Genomic DNA, 16,648 nt, shown 5'->3' on the forward strand with positions numbered 1-16,648 from the left:
AAATATCTCATAAAGTAGTTTAATAATTCAAGAATATAATATAAATAGTACTACAATTTGTAGATTCCAAATTATGTATTTATTTACACACACATATTTATGCGTAATGTACATTTCAGTTGAATATATAATACTGCCGAGAATAGGTAATAGAATTAAATTCTTTTATTATCTGCATGTAATGAGTTTTGGCACCTAAAGTCTCTAGCTATTATCCATTCAATATCCTCCACATAAAAATTCTACACTCATCTCTTCTTTCCTTCAATTCATCTTTTGAAATTAACCAGATCCATTTACAACCAACCAAACACTCGTTTGATCAATCTCTAAATTCCAATGGCCGAAATCGTTGTTCAAAGTGCTGTCACTGTGCTGCTTGAGAAGCTACTCTCTGGTGACTTTATGAAGATGATTGGATCCGAAGAAATCGCATCTCAGCTGGAGAAACTCAAGGAAAAGTGGGAATATATAGAAGCTGTGCTTGCTGATGCAAGTGAGAAGCAAATAACAGAGAGAGTTGTTATAAAGCGGCTACAAGAGTTTCGTCGTCTAGCTTATGACATAGAAGATGTACTCGACGATATGGCTACTGAAACTCTGCGAAGAAAGGTGAATGATGAATTACGTGGCAGCACAAGCACTGGTAAGGTATTGAAAAAGATCATTCCAACTTCGTTTACTAATTTCACTCCTCATAGGATGATGTATGGTCGTAAGATGCGTTTGATGCTAGATGAGATTACCGTCAAACTGAAATCTCTTGAAGAGAATAAAAGTATTCTAGGTCTAGGTATTAATACGACTGTTGAACTTAGATCAAACAAAAACGATATACGACAAAAGCAAACATCACTGATGGAAGAGTCCACAGTTTTAGGTCGAGATCAAGATCAAGAAGCATTGCTCAGTAAGTTGTTGGGAGATGAAGCATGTAACCAAAATGTGAGCATCATCTCTATAGTTGGTCTAGGTGGAATCGGAAAAACAACACTTGCGCAACTTTTGTACAACAACGAAAAAGTCAATGACCACTTTCAACTCAAAGCATGGGTTTGTGTTTCTGATGATTTTGATGTATTCAATATTAGCAAGGCGATTTTTCAAGCAGTAGCTGAGGAGAACAAAGAATTTGCTGATTTAGATCTACTTCAAGTAGCCCTTAAAGAAAAACTTTCAAATAAAAAATTCCTACTTGTGTTAGATGATGTTTGGAATGAGAAACAGGAGAAGTGGAACGTTTTTGTAAAACCATTTAAAGGGGCACCAGGAAGCAAAATCATAGTTACCACGCGAAAGACCACAGTTGCAAGGGTGATGAACTGCACTCAGTGTCATGATCTAGAGCTTCTATCAAAAGATAATGCTCTGTCTTTGTTGGCTAAATCTGCCTTAGATGTGCATAATTTTGACAACCATTCGTCACTAATGTCGGTTGCTCGTTTGATCATTGAAAAATGTAACGGACTACCCTTGGCATTGATAGCAATTGGAAGGGTCTTGAAAGGAAAAGGAAATGATGAAGATGAATGGAAGGAATTGACAAAGAGCGAGATATGGGATATAGAGGACAGTAGCAGCATTCTTCCGGCTCTAAAGTTGAGCTACTATGATCTTCCTCTACATCTGAAGCGATTGTTTGTGTATTGTTGTTTATTCCCTAAAGACTACTTGTTCAAGAAGAACGAATTAGTATTACTGTGGATGGCAGAGGGGTTTATTTCTGAATCAAAGAGCACTAAGACAATGGAGAGTCTGGGTCGCCAGTATTTTGAAGATCTATTATCAAGGTCATTTTTTCAACATTCAACTGAAAACAAATCAGAATATGTAATGCATGACTTGATGCACGACTTGGCCATAAGTGTTGCAGGAGAGTTCTTCTTTATGTTAGATGATAAAATAATTGTAAATGCTACGAATGAAGCTTTTGATAACTTCCGTCACTTTTCATTCTTAGCTCAACGTGTAGAGTTTAGAAACTTCAAGGAATTACGTAGATCAAGACGCTTGCGGACGTTCTTAGTGATGTCAGCTGGTAGGTCATACTTTCATATATCAGACCATGTTGTCAAATTGCTTCCCAGATTACAGCTCCTAAGGGTGCTAAGCTTTAATCACTGGTCAATAGAAAAAGTACCACAGTCTATTGGTGGTCTCAAGCATTTGCGTTACCTCAATTTTTCGAAAATGGATATAGAACAAGTACCGGAACAAGTGGGTGAGCTTTATAATCTACAAACCCTGTTGGTTTGTAAATGCACACAGTTGTTTAGGTTGCCAGCCAGTTTTGCTAAGTTAATAAATCTGCGACATCTTGACATGAGTAATACTCCAAGGTTAGAAAAGACACCCTTAGGGATAGGTGGGTTAACATGTCTACAAACTCTAGCAAAGGTTTTTATCGAACGAGCTAACGGTTTCAAGATATCTGACCTTGAAGGTCTCGTGAACCTTGAAGGTCATCTTTCCATTTATTTATTGGAAAAAGTGGCAGATTCACAACAAGCAAGGGATGCCAACTTAGAAGGAAAGAAGGGTCTTGTGAGTTTGGAAATGGAATGGGGTGTTGAATTTGACGATTCTCGGAATTTCCAAACAGAGTATGAAGTGATTGAAAGACTTAGACCTCCCAATAAGTTGTGTTGGAGGTTTTATTGAAATTTCGTGTAGGGTAAAATAATCGATAGCCGGATAAATCACTGAATCGTGGTATCACTTTCCGAAAGTAATTATTCGACCCTTATTGCCTGAGTTACACGAATATCACTTTGGGATAAGACAGAGATTAGTTTTTGTTATTGGCAGTAAACAAGAACTCTTTTGCATAAGAGTATTAAGGTGTTTTTGTATCTATTTTTTCTCATGAATGATAGTCCTTATTTATAGGCACCCAAAAACAAGTATTATTCCACGATGGAGATGTTTCACTAACTAATTTCCTTTTCAAATCTAAAACAAATCTTTTTCTTTAAGTTGTTTGTTTTATTTCCAACAACCAAATCAAGGAAATCGATTTTCATAAAGTTGTTTGTTTTATTTCCAACAACCAAATCTAGGAAATCGATTAAATCCTTTTCATAAAGTTGTTTGTTTTATTTCCACGATGGAGATGTTTCACCTAGTGCAGGAATAATACTTCCGTAATCACTCAAATTTGTGATAATGAAAAACCACTTTCGGGTCCTGGTAATCTATCACTTAATGGGTGTACACTCCGTACCTCCTAACCCATTTACAAGTGTAGATTAAATCCCTCAATTACACTAAATTTCCAACAATCCTCCCCAATTTAGTGCAATTCGTTTCATGAGAATTAAACAAATTAAAACAAAAACTCATGCATAAATGAAAATATCTTGAAGATTGAATTTTCACCTTAGTACATTACACATTCCAAATATTCGAGAATCAGGGTGTTCTAAGAATTGAACCCTTCAACCCATTTGAATAACTGAAAATAATATACACATAAGTTTTCAAATACTCTAAAGCTATCCTGACACTTTACAAGCCATGTGTCCATATCCTTTCATGAATGTATCCAAAGCTAAAAGTCCAAGCTTTGTTGAAGCGGCAAAACTTCACATTCACATAGGTAGTTCACTTCAGTCATGCACCTGCTCTTGCACTTTTTCAAATGAACTGTTAAGAAGCTAGACTTCAACCTCACCTTCAGCAGGTCCGAGTACATACCTTACCTTGGGATGATATAAAATTTATGTACTCCAAATTTCTAAGTATAAGCCTTCCGCATTGAATTCAACTTCTAATTTTCATTGGAAGGGAATTGGGTATCTTATAATTAGACATTTATGTGGACTTTAAACCCATCCCCACAGCAGACTTGTCAACCAAGTCTCTTGCCAATCCCTTCGTCAAGTGATCAGCTAAATTCTGTTGTGACCTCACGAACACTATAGAAATTACCCCATTCATGATGAGTTCACGAATCATGCTATGTCTGACACCTAAGTGTCTAGACTTTCCATTGTACATATGGCTATAAGCCTTTGCCAATGTCGCAGCACTATCACAATGGATAGACATGGGTGCTATAGGTTTAGACCATAATGGTATCTCATGGATCAAGTTTCTAAGCCATTCTGCTTCTTTACCAGCAGCAGCTAAAGCAACAAACTCAGATTCCATCGTTGAGTTGGTAATACATGTCTGCTTCTTAGAAGCCCATGAAATAGCACCTCCCCCAAGCAAGAACACCCAACCACTCGTTGAAGAATGATCTTCAATATTGGTTATCCAACTCGCATCACAATATCCTTCTATTACCGAAGGAAACCCATTATAGGATAAACTATAGTCCATAGTTTTCTTCAAGTACTTCAGTACCCGCCTAATTGCTTGCCAGTGATGAGTACTAGGATTACTAGTATATCTACTCAGTTTTCCCACAGCAAAAGCAATATCCGGCCTTGTACAAGTCATGGCGTACATCAAACAGCCAATCACCTGAGAATACTCAAGTTGTGATACAGCTTCACCTTGATTAGGCATAAGCTTCTCACTTGGATCAACAGGGGTACTCACAGGAGTACATTCAAAGCAATTGAACTTTTTCAACACCTTCTCAACATAATGAGATTGACAAATCGAAATTCCTTTGCTTTCACGTTTGATCCTAATGCCAAGGATAACGTCAGCCTCCCCCATATCTTTCATGGAGAATTTTGATGACAAAAATTCTTTTGTTAAATCAACCTGACTTTGGTCAGTCCCAAAGATTAACATGTCATTAACATATAGACAAATTATAACTCCTTTACCAGAATCATCAAATTTGCTATATACACATTTATCTGCTTGGTTTAATTTAAAACCACTAGATAAAACCACTTCATCAAATTTCTGATGCCATTGCTTAGGTGCTTGTTTCAAACCATATAAGGACTTCACAAGTTTGCACACCTTGCCTTCATTACCTGGCATAACAAAGCCATGAGGTTGGTTCATATAAACCTCCTCATCCAATTCACCATTAAAGAATGCTGTCTTCACATCCATCTGGTGAATAACCAGATTGTGAATTGTAGCCAAAGCAATCAACCAGTCTAATGGTAGTGATACGTGCCACGGGAGCATAAGTATCAAAATAGTCAATTCCAGACTTTTGTCTAAAGCCTTGAATAACTAACCTTGCCTTGAACTTTTCAATAGTTCCATCTACCTTCATCTTCTTTTTGAAGATCCATTTGCAACCCAAAGGTTTGCAACCAGGAGGTAGATCAGCTAACACCCAAGTGTTATTGCCCATGATAGAATCCATCTCATCATTAATTGCCTCTTTCCAGAATGCAACATCCTGAGACCTCATTGCTTCATCATATGTTTTAGGATCATCATCAACATTGAAACAATACGAATATTGGGTAGAAACATCATCCCTAGAACCTTCAATTAAGTATAACTGAAAATCAGGTCCAAATGATTTAGGTTTCCCTTTTCTTTTGCTTTTTCGAATCTCAAGTGACTGATCAACAGCCTTTTCAGAGACTTCATCATTACAATCTTTATTGATTCCATTGTTACTTGGAATCATATCCTTTGGTCTAGGTATAGATGAAAATCGATTTTCATCAAAGATTGCATCCCTTGATTCAATCACAGAATTAATTGAGACAAACTCATTAGGCTCTATAACATAGAACCTATACGCCTTGGAATGTTCAACATATCCAATAAATATGCAATCTATACCTCTTTCACCCAAACTTTTCTTCTTGGGATCAGGCAGTCTTACAACAGCCCTACAACCCCATACCCGAAGATAGTTCAAGTTAGGTTTTCTTTTATTTCAAAGTTCATAAGGTGTAATCTTGTTCCTTTTGTTAGGAACTCTATTAAGCAAATAACAAGCTGTTAATATAGCTTCTCCCCAAAATCCCTTACTTAAACCCGAATAGGATAACATAGAATTAACCATTTCCTTAAGGACCCTATTCTTCCTTTCAGATATACCATTTTGTTGTGGAATATAAGGAGCTGTGGTCTCATGGATAATACCAACGGATTGGAAATACAATTGGTCAATGTATTCACCTCCCCTATCCGTTCTAAGTCTTTTAATCAATGCCTTTTGTTGTAATTCTACTTCAGTTTTAAATATTTTAAATTTATCTAATGCTTCATTCTTAGTATGTAACAAATAAACATAGCAAAACCTAGAAGCATCATCAATAAAAGTCACAAAATATTTCTTGTTCCCTAAAGTAGGAGTTGCATGCAAATCACATAAATCACTATGTATTAATTTCAAAATCTCAGTATCACGATGTATATTTTGAAAAGGTTTCTTAGTGATCTTTGTCAACATACACGTTTTACACTTTTCATTGTTCATATCAAAGGCCGGTATTAATCCATCTTTAGACATATCTTGCATTCTTTTAAAGTGTACATGTCCTAGTCTAGCATGCCAAAGAATAGAATTATTTATGCTAGTAGTAGACATACAAGCAATATCAACACTTACATGTTCAATGTTTAGTCTAAACATTCCATTACTCAAATAACCAAATCCAACAAATAAACCATTTTTAGATAGAACAAACTTGTCCGATTCAATAACTTGCTTGTAACCACAATTATTCAACATACTACTTGAAACCAATTTTTTCCTAATTTGTGGTACATGCAAAACATTAAACAAAGAAACAATCTTTCCAGAACTAAAACTTAAATCCACACGACCACGTCCATGAATAGAGACTGTTGACTCATTTCCCATATGAAGAATTGATCCATCAGTCACCGACTCGTAAGTCTTGAACCAACATCTATCCTTACATACATGAATAGTAGCTCCAGAGTCAACCCACCACGCAACATCATCATCCTGCACAAAACAAATCTCAGATATATACGAAACATAATAATTCTCAATTGAATTATTAAATATATTCTGACCTTTCGGGGCTTGGTTGTTCGAACCATTGCCCGAACCATTTGTGCTAGATCCCTTAGCATTGTTAGTGCCAAAAATAACCTTGCAATCCCTCTTCAAGTGTCCAGATTTACCACACTTTCAACAAGTCAATTTAGACTTCTTATTAGGATCAACTTTGTTATTACCTTGATGTTTACGTTTTCCCTTTTTGTCATTATTACTAGTGAACTTTTTATGTTCCACCATATTGACAACAGACGTACCAGCAACTTCGTTGCTCTTTGGCTTGTCATTATCCTGCAACCTGAGGGATTCCTCAATACGCAGATGACTACCCAACTCAACAAGAGTTAACTCCTCCTTCTTATGTTTCAAAGAATGTTTAAATTCTTTCCAAGATGGAGGTAGTTTATCAATTATGCTTGAGACTTGAATAGACTCATCCATGTTCATCTTATGTTGTGTGAATTAACCAAGTATACGAATGAGCTCATTGTATTGTTCCAAGACCGGTCTAGAATCGACCATCTTGTAATTATTAAAATTACTCACAAGGAACTTTTTACTAGAAGCATCCTCAGACATATACTTGGTTTCTAAACAGTCCCATAGTTTTTTAGCAAATTCAACATTTAGGTAAATATCAAAAAGGGAATTAGCCATACCATTGAGGATTAAACCTCTAGCGATGTAGTCATCGTTCTCCCACTTGAACCTTTTCCGAATTTGTTCAACAGTGGCATCATCACCATGATCTTCAGGAATTGGTGTGCTGAGTACGTACACCACACTCATGCTGCTCAGAAAGAAGTGCATCTTCTTTTGCCATCTCCTAAAATCAATTCCCTCAAACTTATCATGTTTAGAGAAATTCGCCATCATGTGTTTCATCGTAGCCGCCATCGATTATAACAAATAATTACTTTCGATTGTTGGAGGTTTTATTGAAATTTCGTGTAGGGTAAAATAATCGATAGCCGGATAAATCACTGAATCGTGATATCACTTTCCGAAAGTAATTATTCGACCCTTATTGCCTGGGTTACACGAATATCACTTTGGGATAAGACAGAGATTAGTTTTTGTTATTGGCAGTAAACAAGAACTCTTTTGCATAAGAGTATTAAGGTGTTTTTGTATCTATTTTTTCTCATGAATGATAGTCCTTATTTATAGGCACCCAAAAACAAGTATTATTCCACGATGGAGATGTTTCACTAACTAATTTCCTTTTCAAATCTAAAACAAATCTTTTTCATAAAGTTGTTTGTTTTATTTCCAACAACCAAATCAAGGAAATCGATTTTCATAAAGTTGTTTGTTTTATTTCCAACAACCAAATCTAGGAAATCGATTAAATCCTTTTCATAAAGTTGTTTGTTTTATTTCCACGATGGAGATGTTTCACCTAGTGCAAGAATAATACTTCCGTAATCACTCAAATTTGTGATAATGGAAAACCACTTTCGGGTCCGGGTAATCTATCACTTAATGGGTGTACACTCCGTACCTCCTAACCCATTTACAAGTGTAGATTAAATCCCTCAATTACACTAAATTTCCAACAAGTTGAATAAACTGGAGATTTCGAACTATGGGGGAACGGAATTTTCTAGTTGGTTTGCAGATCCTTCATTTGATAAGTTAACTGAGCTTACAATAAAAGGGTGGAGAAACTGTACAAATTTTAATGGCATTGCATTTCCATTATTAGAATCCTTGAAGGTTTCTGATATGCCAGGGTTGGAGAAATGGACAAATTGTGATGGTGACAAAACTACTGGATCATTTCCTCATCTACGTGAAATTCATATGAAAAATTGCCCGAAACTGGGTGAGGTATCAATTGAAACTACTGGATCATTACCTCGTCTTCATGAAATTCGCATAGTAAATTGCCCGAATTTGGCTGAGGTTTCAATTGAAACTACTGTATCATTACCTCGTCTTCGTGAAATTCGTATGAAAAATTGCCCGAAACTGGTTGAGGTGTCAATTGTATTAATACCGTCACTTGAGGTTTTGGCTTTAAAGAGATGTTCCGAGGTAGTCTTAAGAGCCATTGTTGCTGTGTCTTTAGCAATTAAGAATTTGGCTATTTATGATATTAAAAATCTTACAAAACTTGATGTGGATGTTTTAGAACATCTTGGGGCAGTTGAAATATTAGAGATTGAAAATTGTGGTGAGTTGAAAGAGGTTAATTTTGGAAGTAGTAACACCAAATATGTGCTTAGAGATGTGAATCTTTCTGAATGTAATTCATTGGAGAGTTACAATTGTCCTAACACTGTTGAGAAATTGGTGATCTTGGATTGTAATTCAATGATTTTATTGACCTTGTCACTTCCATCCTCTCTCGAAGTTCTTAAAATCTGGGATTGTGATAATCTAAAGTCGATTTCTGATGAGCTCCTCCCATCCTCTCTGGAAGTTCTTGAAATCTCGTATTGTAAGAATCTAAAGTCATTTCCTCATGAGTATTTGCAAAGTCTTACCTCTTTGAAAGAGATGACGGTAAGAAATTGTCCAAGCATGGACGATACATTTCCAAGTGGGTTGTGGCCTCCTAATTTAAGGAAGCTAACAATAGGAAATTTAAAGAAGCAACGAATGTCAGAGTGGGGGCTGCAGAATTACCCGACATCACTCGTTGAACTAACCTTAGATGGTAAAGATTCAGGAGTAACTTCATTTGCAATTCAGGAAGGAGATGCAATGAATACTGCTTCAACCTCTTTTCTTCTTCCACCATCTCTAACTCGTCTGACAATCTGGAATTTTAAGGATGTGGAATCAATTTCAGAGCAGCTCTTACAACAACACCTCACTCACCTTCAATCACTTAAAATATATAACTGCCCGAACATTAGAGACGTCCCACGATCAACTTCATCCTTGACAGTGGATACATACTCTATATAGAAAAGGTACGTCATCTATATTTCTTGCAATACTAAATACCACTTCCTATAAATCTAATTAGTTGTCATTACTATATTTGTATGTACAGTAGCCTGCTTGATTAAATTCCTCAAACACTTACTAATATATTGTAATATTTGGTCGTGATTGTGAATAGCCCACCAGTTGTTTGTTGAAATTCCTCAAAGATGCTCACTTATTTTAAGAAAACCAACTAACATAAAATTTCTCCTTATTATTGCGTTTTAACTAAAACTATCTGACATAACTTGCTGAAATTCCTGTTAGATAAATTTCGACAAATATAGGCATTTTTATATAGATAAATTTCGACAAATATAGGCATTTTTATATGGGATTATCACTAAAATACCCATTTTTGTTCACCTTCTTGCATAGGAGTCCAATTTTTTTTTTTGTTGCCAAATTGCCCGCGCAAGGCGCAAGGTGCCTTGCGCCTTGCGTCCTTGCACCTGGGGGTGCCTATTGCGACCTTGCTTCCCGGGGACGCAAGAACGCAAGGTGCCTTTTGCGACCTTGCTTCCCGGGGACGCAAGGACGCAAGGTGCCTCTTGCTCCTGCCTGATCGTTTTCCTTCAGACATTTCATCGAACACCTTATGTGCATGCACAAAGGATTGTAGTATTATTTATAATCGTGGGTTTGAAATTTCAATAGGTTTCAAACCTTTGAGAACAATCAGATTTTAACATATATACAAGAAAAGGTACATAATTTGATTGTTGTTATTGCTATATAAATAAATTGAAAAAGCACGTGTAATGGAATTTTCACACATTTCGTAATTATGAATATTTGGAGTATTCTAAAATCTATCATCATAAGATTTAACTTTATAGTTAAAATTAGCTGCCCTTTCTTTCTATTTGTACCTTAGTGCTCATAAGATTCAGTTTAACGTTGAAAGGGATAAAGTTGATGTACGTATTAACTGACTGTTTACGCAGACAAGAAAACAACGATGTTGTTATTTAATAATTTAAACACTTGAAAAGATCAATTTGGTTGAGCTCAGCCCCTGCTGTGCTGTAATCCTTGGTCATATCCCTAAGTATCTTTGTTATGTGCATGCAGGTGTTCGATGAAATGTCTGAAAGAAAACGATCAGACAGGAGCAAGAGGCACCTTGCGTCCTTGCGTCCCCGGGAAGCAAGGTCGCAAAAGGCACCTTGCGTCCTTGCGTCCCCGGGAAGCAAGGTCGCAATAGGCACCCCCAGGTGTAAGGACGCAAGGCGCAAGGCACCTTGCGTCTTGCGCGGGCAATTTGGCAAAAAAAAAAAAATTTTGGGCTCCAACGCAAAAAGGTGAATAAAAATGGGCATTTTAGTGATAATCCCTTTTTATATTTATTTTTATTTTTTGGATATCGCTGCTTATCAATGGGTTTTAGGGAAGTTTATCAACCTAATTTAGTGCTCATTCATGTATTCTTTGCAACAAGATATTAATTTGATAATGTTATGAGTATTAATTCACTTATTTTCACTTCCACAGGTGATTAATATGTTGTACATACGTATGTTACAAGGAGCTTTCAAGTAAAGGTATGTTTTCAAATATCATCATGTAGCTGTTTTATAACTTGAAAAGACCAATAGAAAAGACCAATATATTGTTTAGTAACGAACTCAATAATGTCAAGATTATATGACTAATCAATATTGGAATTAGCTTACATTTCAGCTGTGAATTCAAAATGGACTTGTCATGTTTACAAAAATAATTTCTTTTGTGTTGGACAGCATAATCAACTTGTTTAATAGTTTCGATACTCCTGCCAGAAGAGAAGGAAGGCTCAGACATGTTTAAGATGTGATTTAAGCTCTAAAGTCTATGCGATCTTTTGAGAAGTTTATTAGCTCCCCAAGTGTTGGTGGAACAAGATGTTAATATACTGATACAGTTCAGTTCATTTATGTTTTAGAAGCATTCATTATAAGTGTGTATTTGCTGGATTTGAACCTTTTAAAAGCTATAGGCGTTTACCCAAGAGTACGTGTGACCAAAACTATTGTCTTTCAAACTTATTGATTTACCTTATTTTTGTTGGTGTAATCGGTTTATATAATAACTTTGGTTTATTTAATATTTAGTTTATATGTTATGTTTAATAAATTAATAGGTAGTTTGACTCAATTGGTGATCCAGTGGGGTACGTAAGTCATGGGTGTAGCAAATCAATGTATATTTGAGATCCTAGTTAGCAAAAGATAAGTACTACTAGTACGTGATCAGTAGTACATGAGTGGTGTGCTGGTTTTTAGGGGTAGTTTTTGTTTTCATTCTTTGTTTTGTTGGCTATTTAAAGCCTTATGTAGTATGAAATAAACTGTGAAGTTTAATTCCTTTTTCCTCACCAAATATATGTTACTCTTGTTCCTGTTATAATTCAATCATTATTTGTGAGTTATAAGGGCCTGTCATCCAACAATTTTTTTATTTCATTTCAGAGAGTCAAATTTGGGTATTCTCAAGTTATTTAAGTCTGGCTGTTTGAATTTAAATATTTATCATCTACTTCCACTTCTAGGAACTTAGCATCTTTTTCAAACAATGAAGGCACCACAACATCTATTTGGCTCGTATCAGATGATACAATTGAAAGCTTGACATGTTATTTTTGTGAGCCGTTGGGCAGAGACGTTGACCCACTAACAGGCTCACTCATCCTACCCATTTGGGCATAGGTCTATTTACAAACATCTGGATAGTTAGCATCCGAGGCGATCATTGTTTTAACTCCAAAGTCGGAGAAAATAATGCGCGAGAAATATAATATTTACTGAATTAGCACTCGTTCCATTGTGGATGCAGTTAGTCCAAGATATTTCTGTTCATCCCTTTTTTTTATGGTACTCAGCTCAACTTTAATATAATATGATATTACTAGGTGTTTATATCCTATCCAAGGTTTCAAAAAATTGCTACTCGGGGTGTACTTGGTCTGGACTTTTAGGGAGTACTTGGTGTAAGAATACGAAACCAAAAGTGTACATTTCCTGTTATAGTAAAGGTTGACCTTCATCATTTCCAGTTTTAGCAAGACAAGGCAACGGTAACAACAGAAGGCACAAATGGCCAATCTCAACAGCTATTTCCTCATTTGTAAAAGGGGTTCCAAAAGTATAATTGGATCCATCCTTCAAGTAGAATTAGCTGTTTTTTCTTAGTGTATATAAACACATAGCAGTTTGTAATAAAAGATTAACACAATTGTATCAATTCAAGTTTATGAATACAAAAACTGATCAATACAATCTTTTAATTCTCAATCTCTACATGGTATCAGAGCTTACGGTGTGGATCCTAGATCAATACACTCGTTTTTGAGCTTCAATCATCTACCAAAATTAAGCTTCCATGTCAAATCGACGGTAGCTTAAATGCCAGAACAGAAAAATAAACTGTTATACCAAGCTTCCATGTCACAAATTGACGGCAACTTGGTTAACAATCAAAACCAATTTCAAATCAAAACTGGTCAGAGAGTTACCTGAATGTTATGTAAACCGTCAAAGGCTGTCACCATGAACCACCACCGACCACCACAACCGATAAGTTGTGTTTATTGTGGAATTCCAGGACACACAATAATCAATTGTTACAAGCTTCTTGGATATCCCAATTGGTGGCACAAACCGAAACATTACAGAGTTGTGATGGCAGAGGAAACCGGCAGCAATGAAGTAGTCACCGGCGGCAATCAACGATTACCTGCAACGGCAACTACAAGAGGTAACCCAATCCTTGATTTACCTCATAAATTGACCAAATGGGTGAAGGTAAAATCTTCAAACCCTAATTTTTGCTTCAAACCAATCGATTAAACAATCGATTAAAGTGATTGGGGTAAACCCTAATCACTGTAAATCGATGGGAATAATAAACCCTAATCGATTCTGGTGTCTTCAAGATGAAGAAGATGAATTACACCCAAACCATATCACAGATCTGAAGCAAACGGCGAAGAGAGAGAGAAGGCTCTCGAAACCCCCACACAAAATGACTGGAACGTTTGACCAAGTAAACGTTAATATGGGTATTAAATCTCAGATTAAAATTAAAAGGGCCCAAGCCCAAAATTCCTTTAAGCTTGATCAAAATAATATGGAGGTTAAGTCTAAAAAGGCCCAAGCCCAAAGTTCGTTTGTCTATAAACCAGAAAAACACAGATCAAACCAAAATTATTTGGAAGCCCAAAATCATAATATAGATTTTAAACAGGCCCAAAACTCTTTTTTGAAAAATAGACATGAAATGAGTCCCGTTTTATCGGAAAAGCCAATATTATTTCAACCGACACAAAAAATAACGAATGGATTTTCGACTGTGGTGCTACTCACACCATGACATTCGAAAAATTAGATTTCTGTTCCAAATCAAAACCGCGGGTTGATAAAATTCAAACGGCTAATGGAGACATTGTACAAGTTGAGAGGGGTGGGAAAATTGAAATCACTCCGACTATGAAATTATCAAATTGTTTATATATTCCCACCTTGTCTCATAAACTTTTATCTATTAGTCACGTTACAAAAGAGTTGAACTGTTCCGTTTTATTGTATCCCACTTTTTGTATCCTTCAAGATATAAGGACTGGGATGATTATTGACGTGGTACCGAACGGGGTGAGTTGTACTATGTGGACGAAGTAACCCAACAAGGTACCGTGATGCTTGCTCACGGAACACCTTCGAGGGAAGCTTGGTTATGACATAGGAGGTTGGGTCACCCATCTGCCGGATACTTACATGCGTTATTTCCTAGCCTCGTTCCATCCAATGTTACTTTAAACTGTGAAACTTGTATTTTGGCCAAAAGCCACCGAAGTACATTTAAACCTAGTAATACAAGAAAAGAGGTACCCTTTGCTTTAATCCATTCGGATGTATGGGGTCCTGCACCGGTTATTGGGGGGAAAAATTTCCGGTATTTTGTCTTATTTATCGATGACCATTCTCGCATGACCTAGGTTTATTTTTTAACAAACAAATTAGAAGTGTTTGAAAAATTTTCTCACTTTTATAAAATGGTACAAACCCAATTCAATAAAAACATACAAATGTTAAGATCCGATAATGGGGGTGAGTTTGTAAACTCATCAATGAAACTCTTTTGCGAAAATAATGGGATTATTCATCAAACCTCTTGTGCTCATACTCCCGAGAAAAATGGTGTAGCCGAACGTAAAAATCGACTACTTTTAGAAATGACAAGAGCTTTACTAATTGAATCCAAGGCTCCGAAAAGTTTTTGGCCTAAAGCTCTTGCTTCCGCTACCTATCTTCTTAACCGATTACCTACAAAAGTTTTGGGCACAAAAACTCCTAAAGATACTCTTTCCCAATTTCATACCCTTCCGACCTCATTTAGCATTGAACCTCGCATATTTGGGTGTTCTGTCTTTATTCACATCCCAAAAAATGAGCGCACCAAACTAGATCCATGTGCGGAAAGTGTGTGATGGTTGGTTATGGGATCAACCAAAAAGGGTATCAGTGCTATAGTCCAAAGAAACGTCATGTCTACACTACCATGAATTGTGACTTTCTCGAAAATGAATATTTTTATCATACCCAACTCAGAGTGAGGGGGAGAAAGAGGATAATGACACTCTAAGTGGGATACAATGGATACCTAGATCCGACAATATCCAAACATCAACACCAAACCCAAGTCCCGAGTCACCAAACCCAAGTCCCGATTCACCAAACCCAAGTCCCGAGTCACCAAACCCAAGTCCCGACACACCAAACCCAAGTCCCGATTCACCAAATATTATGCCACAAGATTCTGAATCTACCGAAACCTCCTCAAACAATGAACATCCAGTTTAAGAGGAGCAAAACAACACAACTTCCGATACCGCAAATAAAAATGAAACTACAGAAAGATATGTCTTACCTCAGAGAGTCAACAGAGGTGTACCACCAAAGAGATACTCTCCAGAAAAAGAAGCTCAAAGATCAAGATACCCAGTTGCTTATATTGCACAGGGGAACCTGTAAAGTGAAGCACATAAATTCAATTGTGCTTTATATACTGAAGACATTCCAGCTATAGTTGATCAAGCAATGAAATCTGACAAATGGAGAAAGGTTATGGAAGAAGAGATAGAAGCACTTAAGAAAAATGACACATGGAAAAAATACGTTATTCCTCAAGAAAAGAAACCTGTAGGATGCCGATGGGTGTTTGATAGGTCCTTATTTGACACGATCGTTTATGCTTAATAATGTGAAAGTAGCCATATTTGAGTGAAAAATGAGATACTTTGATGTGGTTTTGTGTTTTACAGGCAAAAAAAGATATTGGTGTGAAACGAGATAGAAAACGGCGTTTAAAGGCGAATTGCAGGCAAGAATGGAGAGATCAAAAAGGGAACCAAGAAATTAACACTGGCGTAAAATACGCCAGTTTTGGCGTAAAATACGCCACATCTCAGATCAGTCCCAGGGAAAAATTGAGTTTCTGGCGTAAAAATACGCCACGCTGGATTTAACATTGGCTTAAAATACGCCAGACTTGGCGTAAAATACGCCTGTACAAGATTTCTGATGCCGGGAAATACGAATTTTAGCTTTGTGAACAAGTAATCTAACCCCTATATAAAGAGAGCATTAGGGTTACGAAGAGGTCACTTTTTCCACCAGTTTTTGCAGCAGAGATCATCCCTAAACACACAATAACATTCCAAAATCATCATTGCTCAAGGATTCAAGCTAGGATTCAAGTGTTGTTCATCATGCAATCTTCAAGAATCTTCATGATTATCATCACCAACATGCTTGGCTAGTT

General features: G+C 36.5%; 1 protein-coding gene across 1 annotated transcript; it reads left to right on the forward strand.

Annotated features, from left to right (window-relative positions):
• Window positions 1–339: 339 nt before the first annotated feature.
• On the forward strand, window positions 340–9,829 carry LOC139875754 (putative disease resistance protein RGA3). Its single transcript, XM_071863057.1, has 2 exons — window positions 340–2,651; window positions 8,521–9,829. Exons 1-2 carry the CDS (start codon window positions 340–342, stop codon window positions 9,827–9,829), a joined length of 3,621 nt encoding a protein of 1,206 aa, XP_071719158.1.
• The last annotated feature ends 6,819 nt before the right edge of the window (window positions 9,830–16,648 follow it).

Source organism: Rutidosis leptorrhynchoides, chromosome 11, assembly GCF_046630445.1.
Source record: "Rutidosis leptorrhynchoides isolate AG116_Rl617_1_P2 chromosome 11, CSIRO_AGI_Rlap_v1, whole genome shotgun sequence".
Taxonomy (NCBI): Eukaryota; Viridiplantae; Streptophyta; class Magnoliopsida; order Asterales; family Asteraceae; genus Rutidosis; species Rutidosis leptorrhynchoides.

Excerpts from the sequence above, each read along its gene's own strand:
- LOC139875754 (XM_071863057.1), top strand. The coding sequence starts at position 340 with ATGGCCGAAATCGTTGTTCAAAGTGCTGTCACTGTGCTGCTTGAGAAG. Across the intron at positions 2,652-8,520 it reads CCCAATAAGTTGTGTTGGAG|TTGGTTTGCAGATCCTTCAT; the intron begins GTTTTATTGAAA and ends GGAATTTTCTAG.